Source organism: Telmatherina bonti, assembly GCF_933228915.1.
Source record: "Telmatherina bonti genome assembly, chromosome: 5".
Classification (NCBI taxonomy): Eukaryota; Metazoa; Chordata; class Actinopteri; order Atheriniformes; family Telmatherinidae; genus Telmatherina; species Telmatherina bonti.
The window spans coordinates 14,003,560-14,020,923 of NC_136623.1; the positions used below are offsets into that span (position 1 = coordinate 14,003,560).

At 38.3% G+C, this 17,364-nt stretch overlaps 1 protein-coding gene across 1 annotated transcript; it reads left to right on the forward strand.

The window, feature by feature from the left end:
- Positions 1–296: 296 nt before the first annotated feature.
- lsr (lipolysis stimulated lipoprotein receptor) lies at positions 297–12,172 on the forward strand (the record flags this gene model as incomplete). The annotated part of the gene is made up of 11 exons (XM_079241324.1): positions 297–336; positions 1,431–1,760; positions 4,187–4,306; positions 4,592–4,648; positions 5,537–5,683; positions 7,417–7,620; positions 8,631–8,687; positions 9,315–9,431; positions 9,981–10,278; positions 11,372–11,831; positions 12,137–12,172. 11 exons carry the CDS (start codon positions 297–299, stop codon positions 12,170–12,172), a joined length of 1,866 nt encoding a protein of 621 aa, XP_079097450.1.
- Between the last annotated feature and the right edge of the window lie 5,192 nt (positions 12,173–17,364).

A 17,364-nucleotide genomic window follows, 5' to 3' on the forward strand; every position in this document is an offset into this window, starting at 1 on the left:
TGATACTGAAACGGACCTGAATCTGAGAAAAAAACCAACCTTAAACAATTCAACACACCCTTTGAGTTAGATGATTCGTCCCCGAAACTTCACCTGTTGACTGTGCCTGTGACGTGCGGCGTTCAGGTACTCCCTCCCTCTTCTTCTTCAGACAGAGAAACAAAATGGAGTTGGTGGTACCTGGCTGAGGAAAAGAGGCCCTACGCTCGATAATATTCGTTTGTCAAGACTGTGCGTTAATTTCTCGGATTGATAACATTTAAGTTCATTTTGATAAGAAAGAATCAGGATTAAAAATGTTTTGGACCATCATCATTGGCGCTTTGTTGGCGACAGGTAAGTTGGCCTGTTTTTCGTCGGAAAGGGTGGGCCTTCTTCCGCGAATACTGTGTGTGTGTGTGTGTGTGTGTGTGTGTGTGTGTGTGTGTGTGTGTGTGTGTGTGTGTGTGTGTTTCTTTCATGGGTAGAACATAACATTCCCTAAATATTAAAATGGTTTGATGTCTAGTTTTGAAAAGACTTTACAAACTCTGATTTAAAAAGTTAACCCCCTTAATTATTTTCGTTCATTTTAAAATAACCATATTTCACTAAAACTGATTTAGAAAAAAAAAACTATTTCACGCAAACTGCTCATTTATTGGCAAAAAGGGAATGTGCTTACTGAGTTTGCAGTATGAAAATAGCTTACTGTGTGACAAATATGCACAGTAGACAAGCCGAAACTGGCTGTGAAGTTCTGGGATGTGGTCTGGAGAAGTTAAGCAATGCCTCTATTTTTTTTTTAACCCCATCCAAAATTTTTGCACTCGTTCAGTTAAATAGATATGATGCATTTATAAAAAAAAATAAATAAAAAAAAACCACAAAAAACTGCAGTGTAGTTTCTCAGCTTAACTGTAAATTAGAAAAAGTTTCTATTCTTTAGAAGGGAAATCTGTCACATCAGGGCACATAGTGTCATTGTTTCTGATGATTCTTTTTTTACACATTTGAATGAGTAAAATGTATTTTTCATGCGGTCAACAAATCTTTTGAAACGATATATATATATATATCTTGGGTCCCATTAGCGCCACAGTCTTGCAGGTTTTTAGTGTATACTTGTGTCAGCACACCTGACTCAGATTAAATGAATTCAACAGCCTATGAAGTTCTGCACAATGACTCTTTAATTTAAGTTGGATAGAAGAAGGATACATTGTGGGACCCAGTTGAATTGCCCTGTTCATAGCCACCTTCATGTCTGTAATGGTCGGAGAATACACTGAATGACTCATTCACCCACGCTGATACTAGTAGTTAAGACACAATGTTTGTCATGTGCCACACCTAGAATGATGCAGACTGCTGAGAAATTTTCAGTAAATGTTACTTAATCTTTGTAACATTTGATGATTATAATAATCTACTTTTCCGATACTTCCTAGAGTCCACCCTGGGCATTTCAGTTAAATGTCCTACCAAGAAGTTTACTGTCATCCTCTTCCAGCCTGTCACCCTCATGTGTAAGTTCCAGACAACTGCCACTCAGCCTCCTGTTATAACATGGAAGTACAAATCCTACTGCCGGGACCCGATCCAGGCTGCACTCAATCCCAGCAGTGCAGAGAACATCCTGGCTCAGAACACACCCAACTATGACCCAAACATCGAGTGTTCAGATAGCCAGAGGACTGTCCGCATTGTGGCTTCTAAGCAGGGGAACACCGTTACTCTGGGCGATGAATACAAAGGTCGCAAAATCAGCGTCATAAACGGTGAGTTGATCAAAGCTTACTCTCCAAAACCCCAACTTAAAATAAAGACTCTATTATCTCTTCTATTTTTTTCCCAAAAATCTGTTGTAGTTTTCTAAATGTGCTTTTCAGCGTGAAATGATAACAATATGCGCATCTGGGGTGTTGATGGGGTAAATATGCAAATGCTATGTTTTTACATTTGAGCAAAAAAGACAAAAAAAAAGTTTTAATTCAAGGTGGAAATATTTTATACAAAAGAATTTTCTGTACTATTGAAGATGTCAGGCTTGAGTTTAACTCGAGAAGAAAAAAAAAATCCCAAAGCTCGATCTTTAATATGTGCTCAGCATGCTCTGCTCTGTAATGTTGGCCTGCTTCAGCGCTCTAAAAGTACATGGTGTACTTTTAATGGTGAAAAACAATTAGTTAATATCATGGTTTTTATTCCACAGATTCTGATCGCCAGGATGTTACTAGCCATATCACCTAATCTAGTCTGTTGTGGAGGCCATTGCTTGTACATAAAATGTGGAAGCAGAATCTGCATCCACATACATTGTAGATACTTGTACAAATAAAAAGACAATGCAGAAGTCTCATAAAGTGTAATTCAACTGATTGTGTGTTGGGTACTGACTTTAAAACACCTTCCCTTCCATGGAAAAAGAAAAAAAACAATACTAACATGCTGAACGGAGTCATATCACCAGCTGTCATAGTAAATCTGTAGTTTGAATAAATAAATGGAGTCTCTTCCTGTATTTATATAACGGGACAGGGAGACCAGTCTGATTAGATGGCCCAACAAAGTTACAGGTAGAGCCAGAGTATAGCTTGGCTCATCTTAACAGTTCGTAGCAGTGTACTAACAAATTTTGTGCAGGGAGACTTGCAATTTGAGAGTGGCTGAGCCAACCTACCCAAACCCTGACCTCATGGACAGGGAGGGTGCTAGCCCTAGGTGACAACCAGGGAGAAAGCTTTCCTTTTTTTAGTGCCTGCAGATAGTGAGTTGGAGCTGACAGAAGGTTCTTTGTGCTCTCATGAATAGTGGCCCAACAAATATTCAGTTTCAGTATTCTCCTTTCCTTTCGTATCAATGTGCCTGCAATGATGCATACAAGTGGAACAAACATTGGATTTTACATAAAGCTCATGAAAAGGTTGAAAATATGCAAGTATACTTTAAAAAAAAAAAAAAATACAGTTGTGTCAGGCAGATATTTTTGGCACATACATTATCAGAAAATGAGATCAGTTTGAATGACAAAACCAGTGCTGATGCTAAAACTATAAACTGTGCAGGCTAAAACTTACAACATATAACATAATTCTGATTTTTGTCTTTTTAAAGTTTCGGTTTTGAAAATCGCTGCTCTCCACATGAGTAGTTTCGGCTTAGACCAAAGTCGAAATTTTAAAAAGGAGTTTACATATTTTTTGGATGACATCACTGGTTTTAATTATGTGGTTCATTACAGGAAGGTATTTTTGGCTAAACCAGCTGAACTGTATGTTTACTGTGGTGTATTATTTCATCACAGAGGCATCCAGAAGATTAAAAAGCTTTTGTGTGTTACTAATACCCATACAACCTTGAAAATCAATATTTTTTCATGATTTACGTCATGGGAAATTTTTTTGCTATAATGTAAAATCTGAAAATGTTTCTTAGCAGAAAAGCAGAGGCCTTGAAAATTAGCTACTGAATAATAATGTGAAGATTCAGTTTTTGTCCCGTCTAAAAACTGAAACTGAAACTTTCAAGTTCATAATCTTCCTTGCTAGGTCAGAGTTGAATGTGGGGGGGGTCAGAAGTCGTGTTCCTGTGAGTCTTTGTCCAAAAATCTGTGAATTTTTCTTTCCACTACAGTTATTCTAACTCAGAGTGATGCTTTTATGTCCAGTGGTCTGAATGGGAGACTCTTTAGGTCCTCCTAATGATGCATTTGAGTCTCTGAGATTATTGGTTAACCGCATGTGAGGCAGTAAGGGACACTCATACATTCTGGCTGTAAAAAATAACTTTGATTTGTCCTCTGAGTGAGCAGTGTAGTCACACATGTGTGTTGGAACCTTTGAACTTTGACTTACAAAGATGATTGCTGTCTCAATAATTCTGTTTTTGTTGTGAATCAGGAAACTAGTTAGCCCACTACATTACCTCGAGCAGTATCTGAGGACTGTTTATTGTTCGTATTAAAAAAAATAAATTGGAATGATGTATCATCAAAATAAAAATGACGCAGCTTCCAACGTAACAGGCACTTCTAAGCATATTATGTGTCTGTTCTGAAGCTTGAGAGCGGACATGTCTGCCCTTTAGCTTCAGAAACACCCACATGCACGAGTAAAGGCGAAATACCACACTGAACTGTTATAATAAGCTCTTGCTCTAATACACTTCTGAAAATAGTACATAACTGAAAATATTCTACTTACAGATGCAGACCTGAATATCGCAGAGACTGCGTGGGGAGACAGCGGCGTTTATGTCTGCTCGGTGGTCTCATCCCAAGATCTTGTGGGAAATGGGGAGGATTACACGGAGGTCCTCGTACTTGGTTAGTCTCTCTGTTGTGTGTTTATTTTCTAGATCTGTAAACATCTCATTTTCTATTTCCCCCTTCCTCTTCCTTCCTCTTTCTTCTTCAGCCTTCCAGAAGTTCCAGAATAGCTCAGGAGAAATGTGCCAGAAAAATGTGGCTTTAATCAGAAGCAGATGAGTTAGTGTGGGGGCAGAGCATGAAAACTGCATTCTCGATAAGTTTTTGGAGTCATAAGTTGTATACAGTAAAGTCAGACAGATACCATCTAAATGTAATTGTGGCTTTATCTTTCTTTCACAGAGAGAAAGTCAAATACCACTGACCTCCTGCCTGGCATTGACTTACTGGTTATGGAAGGTAGTACTTATAAGCCCCTTGGTTTAGTAGAGCCCTGTTTCTGTCCCACGTGGAGTCCGAATTGGGAGTGTGTGTAGCTTTATAGAAAACACCTCGGTTGTTTTAGTGGTGGCCATACTGCTTGTTTGTCTGGGGTTGATGTGGTTAATTTTGTTTGTACTCCCTTCATTTAAAAACGTGTGTGAAACTGAGAGTAAATGAGAGCAGGCTTATGCACTGCCTTCTTTAAAAAGGAATTGCAAAGTTTAGCAATGTCTTCTATGTGGACTTAGTGAGACAACGTTGTTCTGTACTGTACTGATTCCTTTAAGTGCCCCCCCCTCCTCTGTCTGTCTCATGTGCTGACATGCAGAGGGATCCTGCTTTTCCAGTTATATCAACTTTTAAAGAAAAAGTCAAAAACACATGATCGGTGCAGCTGAGCTGACATGTTTTGTTGACCTAAAAACAAAAATATGATCCAAGGTTTTTCTTTGTGTGTCTGACTTTGCTAAACCAAAGACTTGTTACTTTATTCTGTTTCTTTCTTTTTTCTATCCTCTACACGGGATTATGTCCTCTTTTCCTCTTGTTTAAGTGATGTTTAATCAAACAAAACACCCATTTGTAGATTTTTTGCTATAACGATTAACACCACTAAGCAAACCTACATGTGGACAGTTTTACCTGAAGGGGTAGATTGAGTATTGAGAAGCTCAGTGTGTGTGTGTGTGTGTGTGTGTGTGTGTGTGTGTGTGTGTGTGTGTGTGTGTGTGTGTGTGTGTGTGTGTGTGTGTGTGTGAGAGAGAGAGAGAGGAATGATATCTTTTTGACTTGAAAGTAACCAGTTTTTTTTGTTAGTTTTAATTCCAAGATAATTGTGTGTAATCCTCCTGCTGGTCCATGCAGATTGGCTCCTGGTGGTTCTGGTGGTTTTGGGCTTCGTGCTGCTGCTGATCCTGATTGGGATCTGCTGGTGCCAGTGTTGTCCACACACCTGCTGCTGCTACGTCAGGTGTCCCTGCTGCCCAGAAAAGTGCTGCTGTCCTCGAGCATGTACGTGTTTTTTCCTCCTAAGTATCAAAAACATCCTTTCATTATTTATCCTTCTTTATTTTAAAGAAATAAATAAAAATAAAGTTTGTCCCATGTCACAAATTGCTCTTATACAATGTTTAGAGAGTAAGAAGAAACCAAAGCAAAGCAAAACAAACACACTCCTATGCACAGTTTTAGAGTTGTATCATAGGCAACGATTACAGTAACAACATCATCAAAGTCACCTCAACATGAATTTAGTAAAACAGTTTGGTTTCTGGGACACTTCTTCAACATAACATCTTTGAATTTCCTATTTTTGTTTGAAAGTATGTATTGTTGAGCATTTTTTCATTTCCTCTGTACATTTGCTCTACAAACTACTTTTTTTTTTACTACAATGATACCATTTACAAAGCATGTGCCAAAGTATGATATAACAGTGGGACTAGAGCTTCTGTACCAGCATGGTGGTTGGAAGCTGATGATTGGCTGGGGCGACCCCTTGAGGGGGAAAACCGAAAGGGGAAACAACTGTGATGGTTTTGCGTTTGTTCTGCTGGTTTGTAAAAAAAAAAAAAAAAATAACACCTCTAAGCTCATGTGGCATCCTCCTCTGCTGAAACAAAATCAGAATATTATGGTGTAATGTTTGGTTTTGTTGCTCTGTACAAAACTTCAGCTGTTTTGAAATAAACCAAATCCTTAAATTAGGTCACTTTTTATATGATAAAGTTTATTAGATTGTTTTTTGCTTGAGGAATTTTTACTGAATTTTCTTTTTGATTTTAGAAGTATAAATGTGTAAATTTAAATCAAATGTATATCTTTTTGACAAGTTGGTAAAATTACCTTTATACTACTTTATTTTCGAATTTAATATTAAACTGAAACATTTCTCTCTAAAGTATCAGTGTCAAATATCACAAGAGCAGTTTAAGTTTTGCCAGTAATGACTGAAGTAAAGTAATTGTATGCTAGCTTAGAAGTATTTATGCCTTTTTATTAGATAAAGATTTTTGCATAATATCAAACTGTCTAAAGTTTTTCTCTAATTGTTTTTATGTGTCAAACACTTTCAATCCAACTTGTTGCTTTACTGTTAGTATTTAGGATGAGTTATTTTTGATGAGTGTGAAAAGATTTCAAAACCTGAAGAAGGTTTTAAATCCTAATGTACTTCAGTGCACATTTATATCTTGAGGTATTTTGTATAAAAGTAAACAAATACAAAAAACATAAATACAAAGTCCAAGTTTCAGGCCTGGATTTTTTTAAAGCTTTGATTTAATCACCAACAAAAGCTAAACAACTAGTTTTGAAGAGATACACTGTGGTGTAATACTTGCTGGGGTTTCCAGCTGCTGATGATCTACTGATGTCTTCCTGAAGACTAATTAACAGGCGTGACAGAAAGTCCTCACATGAGGTCTTCAGCAGGAAATAAACCTGAGATGGGAAGTTGTGACTGTTTACATTTACTACTACTACAGACTGCTGTGAGTCCAGTTGGACACAAGTGCTGCCATGTTGTGCTGGAGGCAATGCAAATGTTTTTTGAAATATATTTTTTATTTATTTAAGATTTTCTTCATCCTCAGTGTTAGCTGTCCAGTGCATTTGCCGGTCAGTTTTTTTTGTTAGTTTTAATTGGCAACATAGACTCAAACTGATTTGTTTTACCAAAACAAGGCATATTTTATAACAAGAGATCATTACCTTTAACATGTTTTCTACTTTTATTTTTGCAGTGTACGAGGCAGGAAAAGCGGTGAAGAAAGGTGTGCCGAGTCAGTATGCCCCCACCCTCTATGCTCCCAGCATGTACGCTCAGCCAATTTATGGTGGTCCACAAAGCAACCAGCCTGCCATGCCCATGCTTCCTTTACCCAGCGGAGTTGGAGGTCCAATGTCCCAGAATGGTTACAGCCGCGAATACGATGGTGCTAGCTCAGGTAACCATTATTCCCACCCCCCACCTACCCTTTATTTACTTATTTAGATTTTCTTTTTATATTCTGAAGATATTATAACCTTAAAAAATCCTGGCAGGTTTTTGGTGGTTTGTTTCATACGCTGTTTACTTTAATGCGAACTCACACACACAACTCAGAGAGAAAATGTTAAAAATATACACACACGTGCGTTTGTTTTGAATTACTTACAACATATAAAGCCAGCAAAATAGTCTGCCGAAGCGTAACTTTTAACAGATCTACACAAATGTTTAAAAATTAAATGTAAGTATAACAATAGCTCTTTTAATATTCTGTACTCTGAAAATTGGCATAATTAGCAATAAAATGGCCATTTCATCTCCCTGGTAGAATGCCAGGAGTATATTATTTCTTCACTGTGACACCTTTTGCTGCTAACATTCATTGTCTTTGTGTCTTTACCACAACCAAGATAATTTTCCTCGTACAGGCCATAGAGGCTTTTTTTGTTTGGTTTGGTGGGACTTCCCCTCCTTCAGCCATATGCACTGATCACTGCCTACACTCAGTAAAGGAGGCGGATAAGGCATTTTATGTTTCGGTTGCTTGAGTCTTCCAAAACCTCCAGACTGTCATATTGTTCCACGCTGAGCAGAAAGTGGACAGCCATTGTAGAAAATTAAACTCCTTCACAAGCAAACGAGCAGGTCCTGGTTTCTCTATAAGTGCCCACTTAAGGGTGTGAAAACTACTAGTTTTGAGCATGTCGGGTCAATTCTGTCTGGAAAAAGCATCCCTGTAGTTTCAAATCACTGAGTCATACTTTTCAGCTACTGTCACACCTTATAACTGGAAAATGACCCGTGGCTCAGTTCTGAAAGTAACTGAGGGATATCTGTTCCAGTTGTCATCGTGTAATCTGTTGTGAAACAATTAGTTTCTTAATGCCATATTTGTTTCTCTGTTGTTGTGCTCCACTGAATCCTGTTTTTTTTTTGTTTTTGTTTTTTTTTGTCATTTGTGTGTAGTGGGGCATGGATCACAGGTGCCTTTGCTGCATGATCAAGACACTGGAGGTGACCACAGTAAGTAAATGAAGAGGGGAAATACAAGACCTAATACAAATGGCAGTTACAATGTTGGTGTTTTTATGTGGGTGGGGCACGGTTGTTTCATTGCTTAACCAGGCTGATGGGAGGAATTTCCTCACTGCAATGGTGTTAATAGAAAAACAGTCACATTTCTCGTGTCCTTTTTCATAATCAAAAATGTTTAAACATGTTTAAATCTAAGACATTTTTAGGAATCCGCTAACAGACCCCAGATGGAGATGATAATTGACATTAAATTACTAGAAATTACTTATTTAATGAGTTATTCTCTGCATTGTGATGACATTTGAGCAGGAGAGTGTTGAGGCCACTGCAGGAAAAAAAAAAAGAATTCTGATAAACAAGTAAAAAGTCTGACTTGGTAACATTTCCTAATTAGGGCCCTAAAATTGGCTTAGTTACTCAGTAACTAATGAGGAGCTAATCAGGGACTAATAATTTATTAATGACAACCTAAACTTTGCATTGCTGTGAAACTACATAGATTAGCTAATGATGACGTAATGATTTCTTTATTATTACGTAATGGTAAGTTTGTGAAAATATGTATTTCAACAGACTGAAATGACAGTGAAATTTCCACTCTCTTCCTCTCCCCAGCTCGCAGTGGATATCGTATTCAGGTGAACCCTGATGGAAATGCCACACGTGCGATTTACTACATGGAAAAAGAACTTGCCAACTTAGACCCCTCGAGACCTGCTAACTACAGGCGCTGTGAGTGCATAATCATTTCCTGTTGGGCTCGGCTGCCTGTGTGTCGACTTTGCCACAAACCGCTGTGGTCGACAGTAAATCATTTTCAATAGAGTCACTTAACAGTCACTTATGCAGTGTTAGTCCCACTCCTGCTCATATACACTCTTCCAGCTTGTCTTGTAACATGAACATGCAATTGAAAAAACATTGTTGCCTGATTATTTTTATTGGCTTCTGCACATTTAAAATGAATATTTTTTTTTTTATAGTCATGAGATAAAACCGTGTTGTGCTGAGTGATGCTGAGTTGATCTTGTTTAAATGTCATCAGAGACAGGTTTTACTTTGCTTAATGTCAAGAAAAGTGCAGCCATGATGTTTTTTTTTAAGTAAAGAACAGTCTGATTTATGCAGTTAGTTGCATAAATCAATGTATATAGTCAAATTCTCTGTACTTGTGAAAAAATAAAACACACAGATCTGTGTATATTTTCCTTCATTTACTGCTTTGATTGTTCACCCTTGAGTTGATCAGTCCTGCTTAACCTTTTATGTGATTTTCTTCAGTGGACAACATGAGTGAAGTCAGTTCCCTGCATGACAGTTTGGAGCCTCGAGGCCGCGGAGGGCGCTCCCAGCCACCAGCTCTAGGTACACTCTATGACCAGGATGAAGCCATGAGCACCATCAGCAGTGTCTCTCAGCAAGGTCGCCACCGCGATGACTACCCACGACACGGTGGAGGAGACATGAGGAATCGCGGCCGTGCCCACTCCATGGACGACCTGGACCGCATTGGACGGCCATACGACAGAGACGACTACCCACCACACCGCCGCCAAGATGAGCCCAGAGGCAGGAGAGGGTGAGTCTCATTTCCCTAACCTAAACTAAGTCATCATCTCAGGCCCTATTCATCCTGGTTTCCTACCAATAACAGCCCGTTTCAGACATTCACGTCTTTCCGCACATCTGGCAGCTACGGTATGCTATAGAAATAATTTTGAACGATGGCCTTTCTGTGTGGAATTTGCATGCTCTCACCGTGTATGCATGGATTCTCACTAAACATTCCTGTTAGGTTAGTCGCTATGATCACTTATCGCTTGGATAAAAGTTTCGGAGTCAGCCTTTAAAGTGGGGAAACTTGTAACATTGATAATATTGTGTTGAAGCACGTACGCACTGATTGTTTATACACATACTGGTAGAACAGAGGAAATAAGTGCAGGGATTTATTACAAAACTCTTAAAAAGCCTAAAAATCAACTTCGCTCACTTTTCCCCTCCATGAAGAATTGCTTCTTATTCTAATGAAACTTTAGCCAACAGTCGATGGATCGACACTCGTGTGTGTGTGTGTGTGTGTGTGTGTGTGTGTGTGTGTGTGTGTGTGTGTGTGTGTGTGTGTGTGTGTGTGTGTGTGTGTGTGTGTGTGTGTGTGTGTGTGTGTGTGTGTGTATGAGTAAATGTGTATATACAGTGTATGTATGCATGTATTTGGAAGTCTAGTCAGCTTTGTATGCTGTTCACACACAGGACACTGGTTCACTGGTTTTTGTTTCTTACATCACACATCTTACTTTTTTTTTTTTTCTTTTTAAAGAAATTCTACTTTGCCTTATAAAGTCAGATTGGTTTCAGCTTACGTAATAATAGCCCTCATGTGCAAACTTGTTTCACTTCCCTGCAAGGAAAATTATGCATCTATCTTTTAACAAATTATAACTGGTGCTGGAAATAAAAAGTTTTAAACTATTAGAAATTGCCATAGTTACTATATGATGACTCCCGTAGGTTGGTGTTTTCAGGTCTTGTTGGGACGCAGTTTTTGCTTCTAAAGGATAAACAGCAGTTAGGGATCAAACAGGAAATTAGGTCGCGGTTATGATTTATAAACTTAACTTTGCTTTGTCACCTAAGAGCGACATTCAAAGGTTGTTTGCCTTCCCCTTCAGGTCTGATGATGAGTGGAGCAGCAGCGCTCGTAGTGGATATGACCGGAACTATGATGACCGCAGACGGCGCGACTACTCGCCTGATAGCCGCGACAGAAGAGGAGGGGGTGCCAGTAGCAGCCTTGCCGGTCGACGCAGCCGCAGTCGCGATGATCTCATGGACTTGGAGAGGGATCGCCGTTATGGCGAGGGCGGTGCCAGGGGTGGCCGAGAAGATTATGATGACAGTTTACTGCGTGAAGCCATGGAGAGGAAGAGGATGGGGGAGCAGCAGAGAGCACGTAGCCGGGAGCGACTAGATAGCGAGAGCGATCGCTCTGATAGGGGTAGGGTGCCACGTGGTCCACCACCTCTTCCTATGAACCCGCCTTCTGGACACCCCGATCGCCGTAACGACTACCCACCGCCTTACAGTGATAACGAAAGTGTGTCATCTTCAAAGAAAAGCAACCTCCGCAAGGCAAGTCGACTGTCTATTTACAGTCATACAACACAGGTTCCAGTTTCAAGTTGGAGTTTGTGGTTTTCTCACTGTCGTTTCTGTAGAAATTAATGTTTTATCATAAACAGCGTCAGTTAATAAAGTCTTACTGGAACTAATAAAGTAGCTCTGTGGTACTGATACATGAGCAGCATCAGTCACTGATAGAGAGCATTTACCATCATCAGGGCTCACTGGTCCTGCTTGGAAGATTTGAAAGTTCAAACTTGATTTTTAATTTTTTTTTTAAATTGATAACATACTTGTCTTTTCCTGTGTTGCAGAATGGAGCTGTTAGTCGGGAGAGCCTGGTCGTCTAAAGCCCACCCTGATGTCGGATGCAGCTTTGATCCATCCCACAAAGATTTTCTTTTACACTGTAAATAATACCCATAATATTAATTTGCTGAGTTGATTTTATGTTTCATGATGAACTGGAATTGATGCTGAATGTGTTGTATAATTTTCTAACAGAGGAGAGCTGCACAGATTAAACTTTGTGCTTCTACGTGTATAAAAATTGTGGCTGCCACAAGTGCCTTCAAATGTACAGAGTTTAGTTTGTAGATGTAGAAGTCAGGTTGATTTAAAAACTTCTGTTTATGTGTTGGTATCCTGACAAGTATGCCTGCTCCGTTTGGGTTTTCATGGTTTCCACTTTTATCTAGTTTGTCATGTAGATTTTTATGGTTTTGTTTTTGTACTTATGAAACATTGTTTTTATATGAAACTATATACATTTAAATGAATTTATTGTATCTTTTTTTTTTTTTTTTTTTTTTTTTTTTTTTGCTTTTTAGTGATGGTAGTACACTTAACTGTAATTAGTTAAACAGGTAATGTTAAACAAACTAATGTAATAGATTTGTTCTTTTTTTTTTTTTTTATATTTTTTATGCAAAAGTTTAGTTATTATCTACATCAGACTGTACAGCTGCCCAGGAACGTGCTTTTAAAAATGCAAATATTCATTATAATGTGATGTAATTTTACAAATAAATGTCTCTTGCCAGGCCATCGGTTGGACTTACACATTTGTGTCACTAGATGTCACCATTTAGCTAGGTTTCATCCTAGTACATGGTAGAGAATCCTTTATTTAGATCCATTTGTTCAACTGCTTGTTTACAGATGTAATTACTATTTAGGCATGTTGACATAGTCAAGATGACTCTTGTTAAAACACAGCATCAGAAAGGAGAAGAATGAAGATCTAAGTAACTTTTCACAAATGTTGTTGTTGTCTGGCGAGCATTTTCCTCCCCATGGCTAAATTCAAAGAAAGTTCTGAGGATCTTGATGTTTTCTTAGTTTCCCGTAAAAGTACAGCGTATAACCCAGTAAAGATGAAACCTATTCATAAAGAATCCTGAGCTCTTAAGGTGAGATCTGTTAAGTGCAGGGAAGAGGACTTTTAAGTGGCCTAGGAGGTCCCTAAGCAGACGACCGAATGGCAGCTGGGATTCTCCAAACATCGGATAACAGTGAATTAATGAAATGCTGATCATGCAAGAATCATGTTTGTGGTTGATCACATTCAATATTCAGTCAGTGAAAGTCATCCTAACACAGAGGTATTTGGCAACAGGGGAAAATACTTTTTTTTTTTACCCCTGTTAATGCCAAGTTAAAAATGTTAAGTCCAAAAATTACCAGCATGGCAGAAAAAACATAAGCAAATTAATATAACTATCACTATGTGAATACGGTGGAAGTGGACCTAAGTTTTCCCACATTTTGTTAGATTGTTTTTAAGTGTAGCTTTCTTCTCATTTACCAGGTATTATTGGTTAAGTTTATCGATTTGGATGCCAATCCTTCGCCCATCATCACCAAAAGTATATTTTTATCAACCTTTTTTGGATTAACCAATCACAGCTTTTGAAATGTCTTGTACATCGTCTGTTCATTGCTTGTATATTTTGGAATAATTCCTAAGCTAATGAGACTCCTTGCTAGGAATTTTCGGGTTAAGTTAAGCACTCTCGGAGAGGATTTTCAGAATCTTTAGGAATAAGGCCGCAGATCTCGATCGATTAGAGCACCAGGACGTGGTGGAACGAGGGATTCTTATCATGCATGTGCAGCCAAAAAGAAAAAATCTGCAGCAACTGTGTAAAGCTGTCATGTCAACATGGAGCAAAATCACAAAGGAATGTTTTAATACTTTGTTTGATCAATGCCCAAAAGATGGAAAACATTTCTCAAGCCAAAATGGGGGGGGCAACCCAGTTCTATGAAGAGGTGCATAATAAAGTGGTTGGTGAGCCTGTGTGTTGCTCATTGCTCTCAGATTCAGAAGTTTTTGAATGTAACATCTCATTTATAAGACAAATTGTTAAACATAAACGGAAGAAACTTCCACCCCAGTCATCCATAAGTGTGCCTAAAGATGTGCCAAACTAGATGAGCTAAAACAGATGTAAAGTTAAAAGAAAAAAGATAACAAAGGTAGTAGTGGATGTCTCATTTGTTGCTGGGCTTGATTGTAAAAAGTCTTTTCTAATCTGCTATTAGTTTGGACGATCATCAGATGAACACAAAGATGAGAACCGACAAAACAATCCATCTTAAAGCGGAAAAGTGATGCAGGTTTGGCATCAAGTGTCTTTATATTTCAACATTGCAAATTGCAGCTTCAGATACGAACCCAGGGATCAGATACCGTCTCTGATCTTTCAGTCTAATCTAAGGGTTAGACGTTATAAGCGCAGATGTCTTGCACAGTTGTTACATCAGGATTTATGTCTGTCCTTGTTGTTTCCAGCCAAGTTGTATTCTCAGTTTGACCATTAGCTGTATGACTGTGTGTATAAAAATAAAACGTTCTGATATCGTTTTTATGGTACTAGTTGCAGTATTTTTCATGTACTACAAGTAAAATGTCTATCAGTGGTAGTGTATTAAAGTGTCCCAGGCTGGAAAATGGTTGTTCATCAACTGTAATGTGAGATAAAAAATTCCCTGTCGGGGTAGAAAACAAGTGTTTTTACATTGGCAAGTTTTTTTATTTTTATTGTTTCTCAACTGATAAAATGAAATAGCTACATATCTGCTTTGCTTCAGGTTTTGTGATTTGTCAGTGTTTGTTTGTGTCCTCCTCCACTGTCCCTCCTGCTATGAATGAACTCACTGAGACGATTTAATGGTTTGTGTGGGTGACCTACATCTCACTACAGTATCAGCTGTGGCAGAGGAGATATGTTAGCCACATCAAGTTATGTAGAAATCTGCGTTTCCACTTTTAGCTTCTTAAAACTCTGGAAGAAACACAAACTGCACACTCAGCCAGTTCGACATGTCCCCATGAATAAGAATGCTTTTGTCTAATTGGCATTTGAAGCATGTTTTGCTGATCTTTCCCAAATTCATTAGTAGAAGTGAAAGAACAAAAAAGTGCTTCTGAGTTGATAAGGCTTTCCTGCCTCTGCTTTGTACTTGTCAGATCTCGGCTGTTTATAAGCCACTTGAAGCTCTGTCTGCAATTTACAGCTTTATATCACAGCTTCTACACCTCTAGCAAAAACTCTAATCTAATATGTGATCATGCGTGTTTTTATTTTTAATTTTAGTACTAAACTGGCCGCCCACTGCCTTCTCTGAAGCCACCAACATTATAAAATCTTCCATCCTCACCAGTTGTCGTCACTTTGAGTGGTTTATTTGAATAATCAAACACTAAAGACAGCATAGTCTGTTCATTTTCTGTCTTCTCTTTATTATCTCTATATCTCAATGCTTCTGTTTGCACTGGAGTGCTAATTTAAAGCTTAAAGTGATTATTAAAGAAAGTGTTATTGACAAGTTGGAAAAGCTAAAATGAGGCTTTTCAATGTAATAAAAGTTGCTGTGCCATCAAACGAATTCGGGATGAGTGGTTTTAAGGTCGGCAAGTTACGTAATGCATCTTGAACTTTCAAAGACAAGAACATCTCTAATCAGCTGCTGTCATGATCTTTACAGGCTGACAGATCAGAGCAGCTCCCACCTCAGTATGTGTTACTGGATGAGTCACACTTTGGGATTCCTGATAGAAAACACATCAGTGGGATGTTTTATAGAAAGATTATGTACTGATATCTAAGATTGCACATTACATTAATGAAAGTTTTGTGAGTGCATCCTACAGAAAATAAGGAAAAAAAAGATAAACGCATCAGAGAGAAAGTTCTTCACACATCACCTCTGGTCTAAATGGGATCATTCAAAGAGAATTAAATGTAAAAATATATTGTTCATGTGTACAGAGGAAGCAGAAGATTTTTTTTTTATTTACAACTGTGATGATGGATAATAACTGACACCAGACAAAAAAAAAAAAGGCATTCAGCTGGTTTTTTATTTATGTCCGCATGGTTACAAAAACACTTGTTGCAGGTTGATGCTGGATAAGCCCCGTGCATGCAGACCCACAGAGAGTTGCATTTTGTTTAATAACTAAAGAAAGCGGTAATATGATGTGATATGTGTTATAATAACAGGATCATTTCTAGTCATTACACACACAGAATGCAATGCATCTACTGAGTTGTTTGTTTAGTGTGACTTATGAATCAAACAGTTATAAAATCTTAGTCTGACTTTTAAACTTTTGCATGTTTTTATTAAACCATGAGACCTTTGAAAAGTTGGAAAAACAAATGATGATTGGAACACAGCATCAGGTGATCAGAAAAGTTTTCAGTGAATACAACTGCAGTAAATAAACCGGTTCAGAATGTTTTTATTGCAGTTCATTAAGAATGTGCATTTCACATAGTTTGCCTGCGCGGTGAGAGATTGTCACTCCATCACACCTGCTTCTCGTTTTTTTTTTCCCTCTGCTTAGCTGTTGTCTTGTTTGTATGAAAGATAATAATAAAAACAAGACAAGTGTCCCCTCCTTTCAAAATATCACAGGTTTGTATGCCAGAGAGCCAATCTGCTGACACAGAGCGCAAAAAAGCGAGGGAGGAGGGAGAGCAGCAGAAAAAGCGAATGCTGAAGGAGGGAGGACGACTCGCTGCCTCTCACTGGCTTCAGATCAGCTGATAAGGTAAGAACTATGCTGCTCTTTCATCACTAGTTTTCATCTATTACTGTTCCATGTTTCTCATGTGAGAATTCACACAGACTTATTTATTTTCCTTGAATCTGCTTTTAAATCTGTCATTGCAAAAGCTGCTTCTGCAGCACTGACTTGTGACTGGAGGCAACATTATGGACAGATATTCCCAGTAGCATAGTGGATGTGACTGGTGTTCATCTGAAGGTTCGTGCGCACTTTCTTTTGATGCTGTCGATGGTGAAACTCCTTTTTAATGCCTTTCAGTTAAGGGTAATGCTCAGTTTTTATCTGCTGTATTTTTCATCTAATCATGATGAATGTTTATAAATGTTGAAGATTAAGTAAAAAGAAAAAAAAAAAACTGATATCACAATCATGCCACATCTTTGACTCAGGGGACTTGTATATAAAAAAAAATCTCATCTCTTAATGAATGACAAAAGCTAAAGAACATGCTAAAAAGAA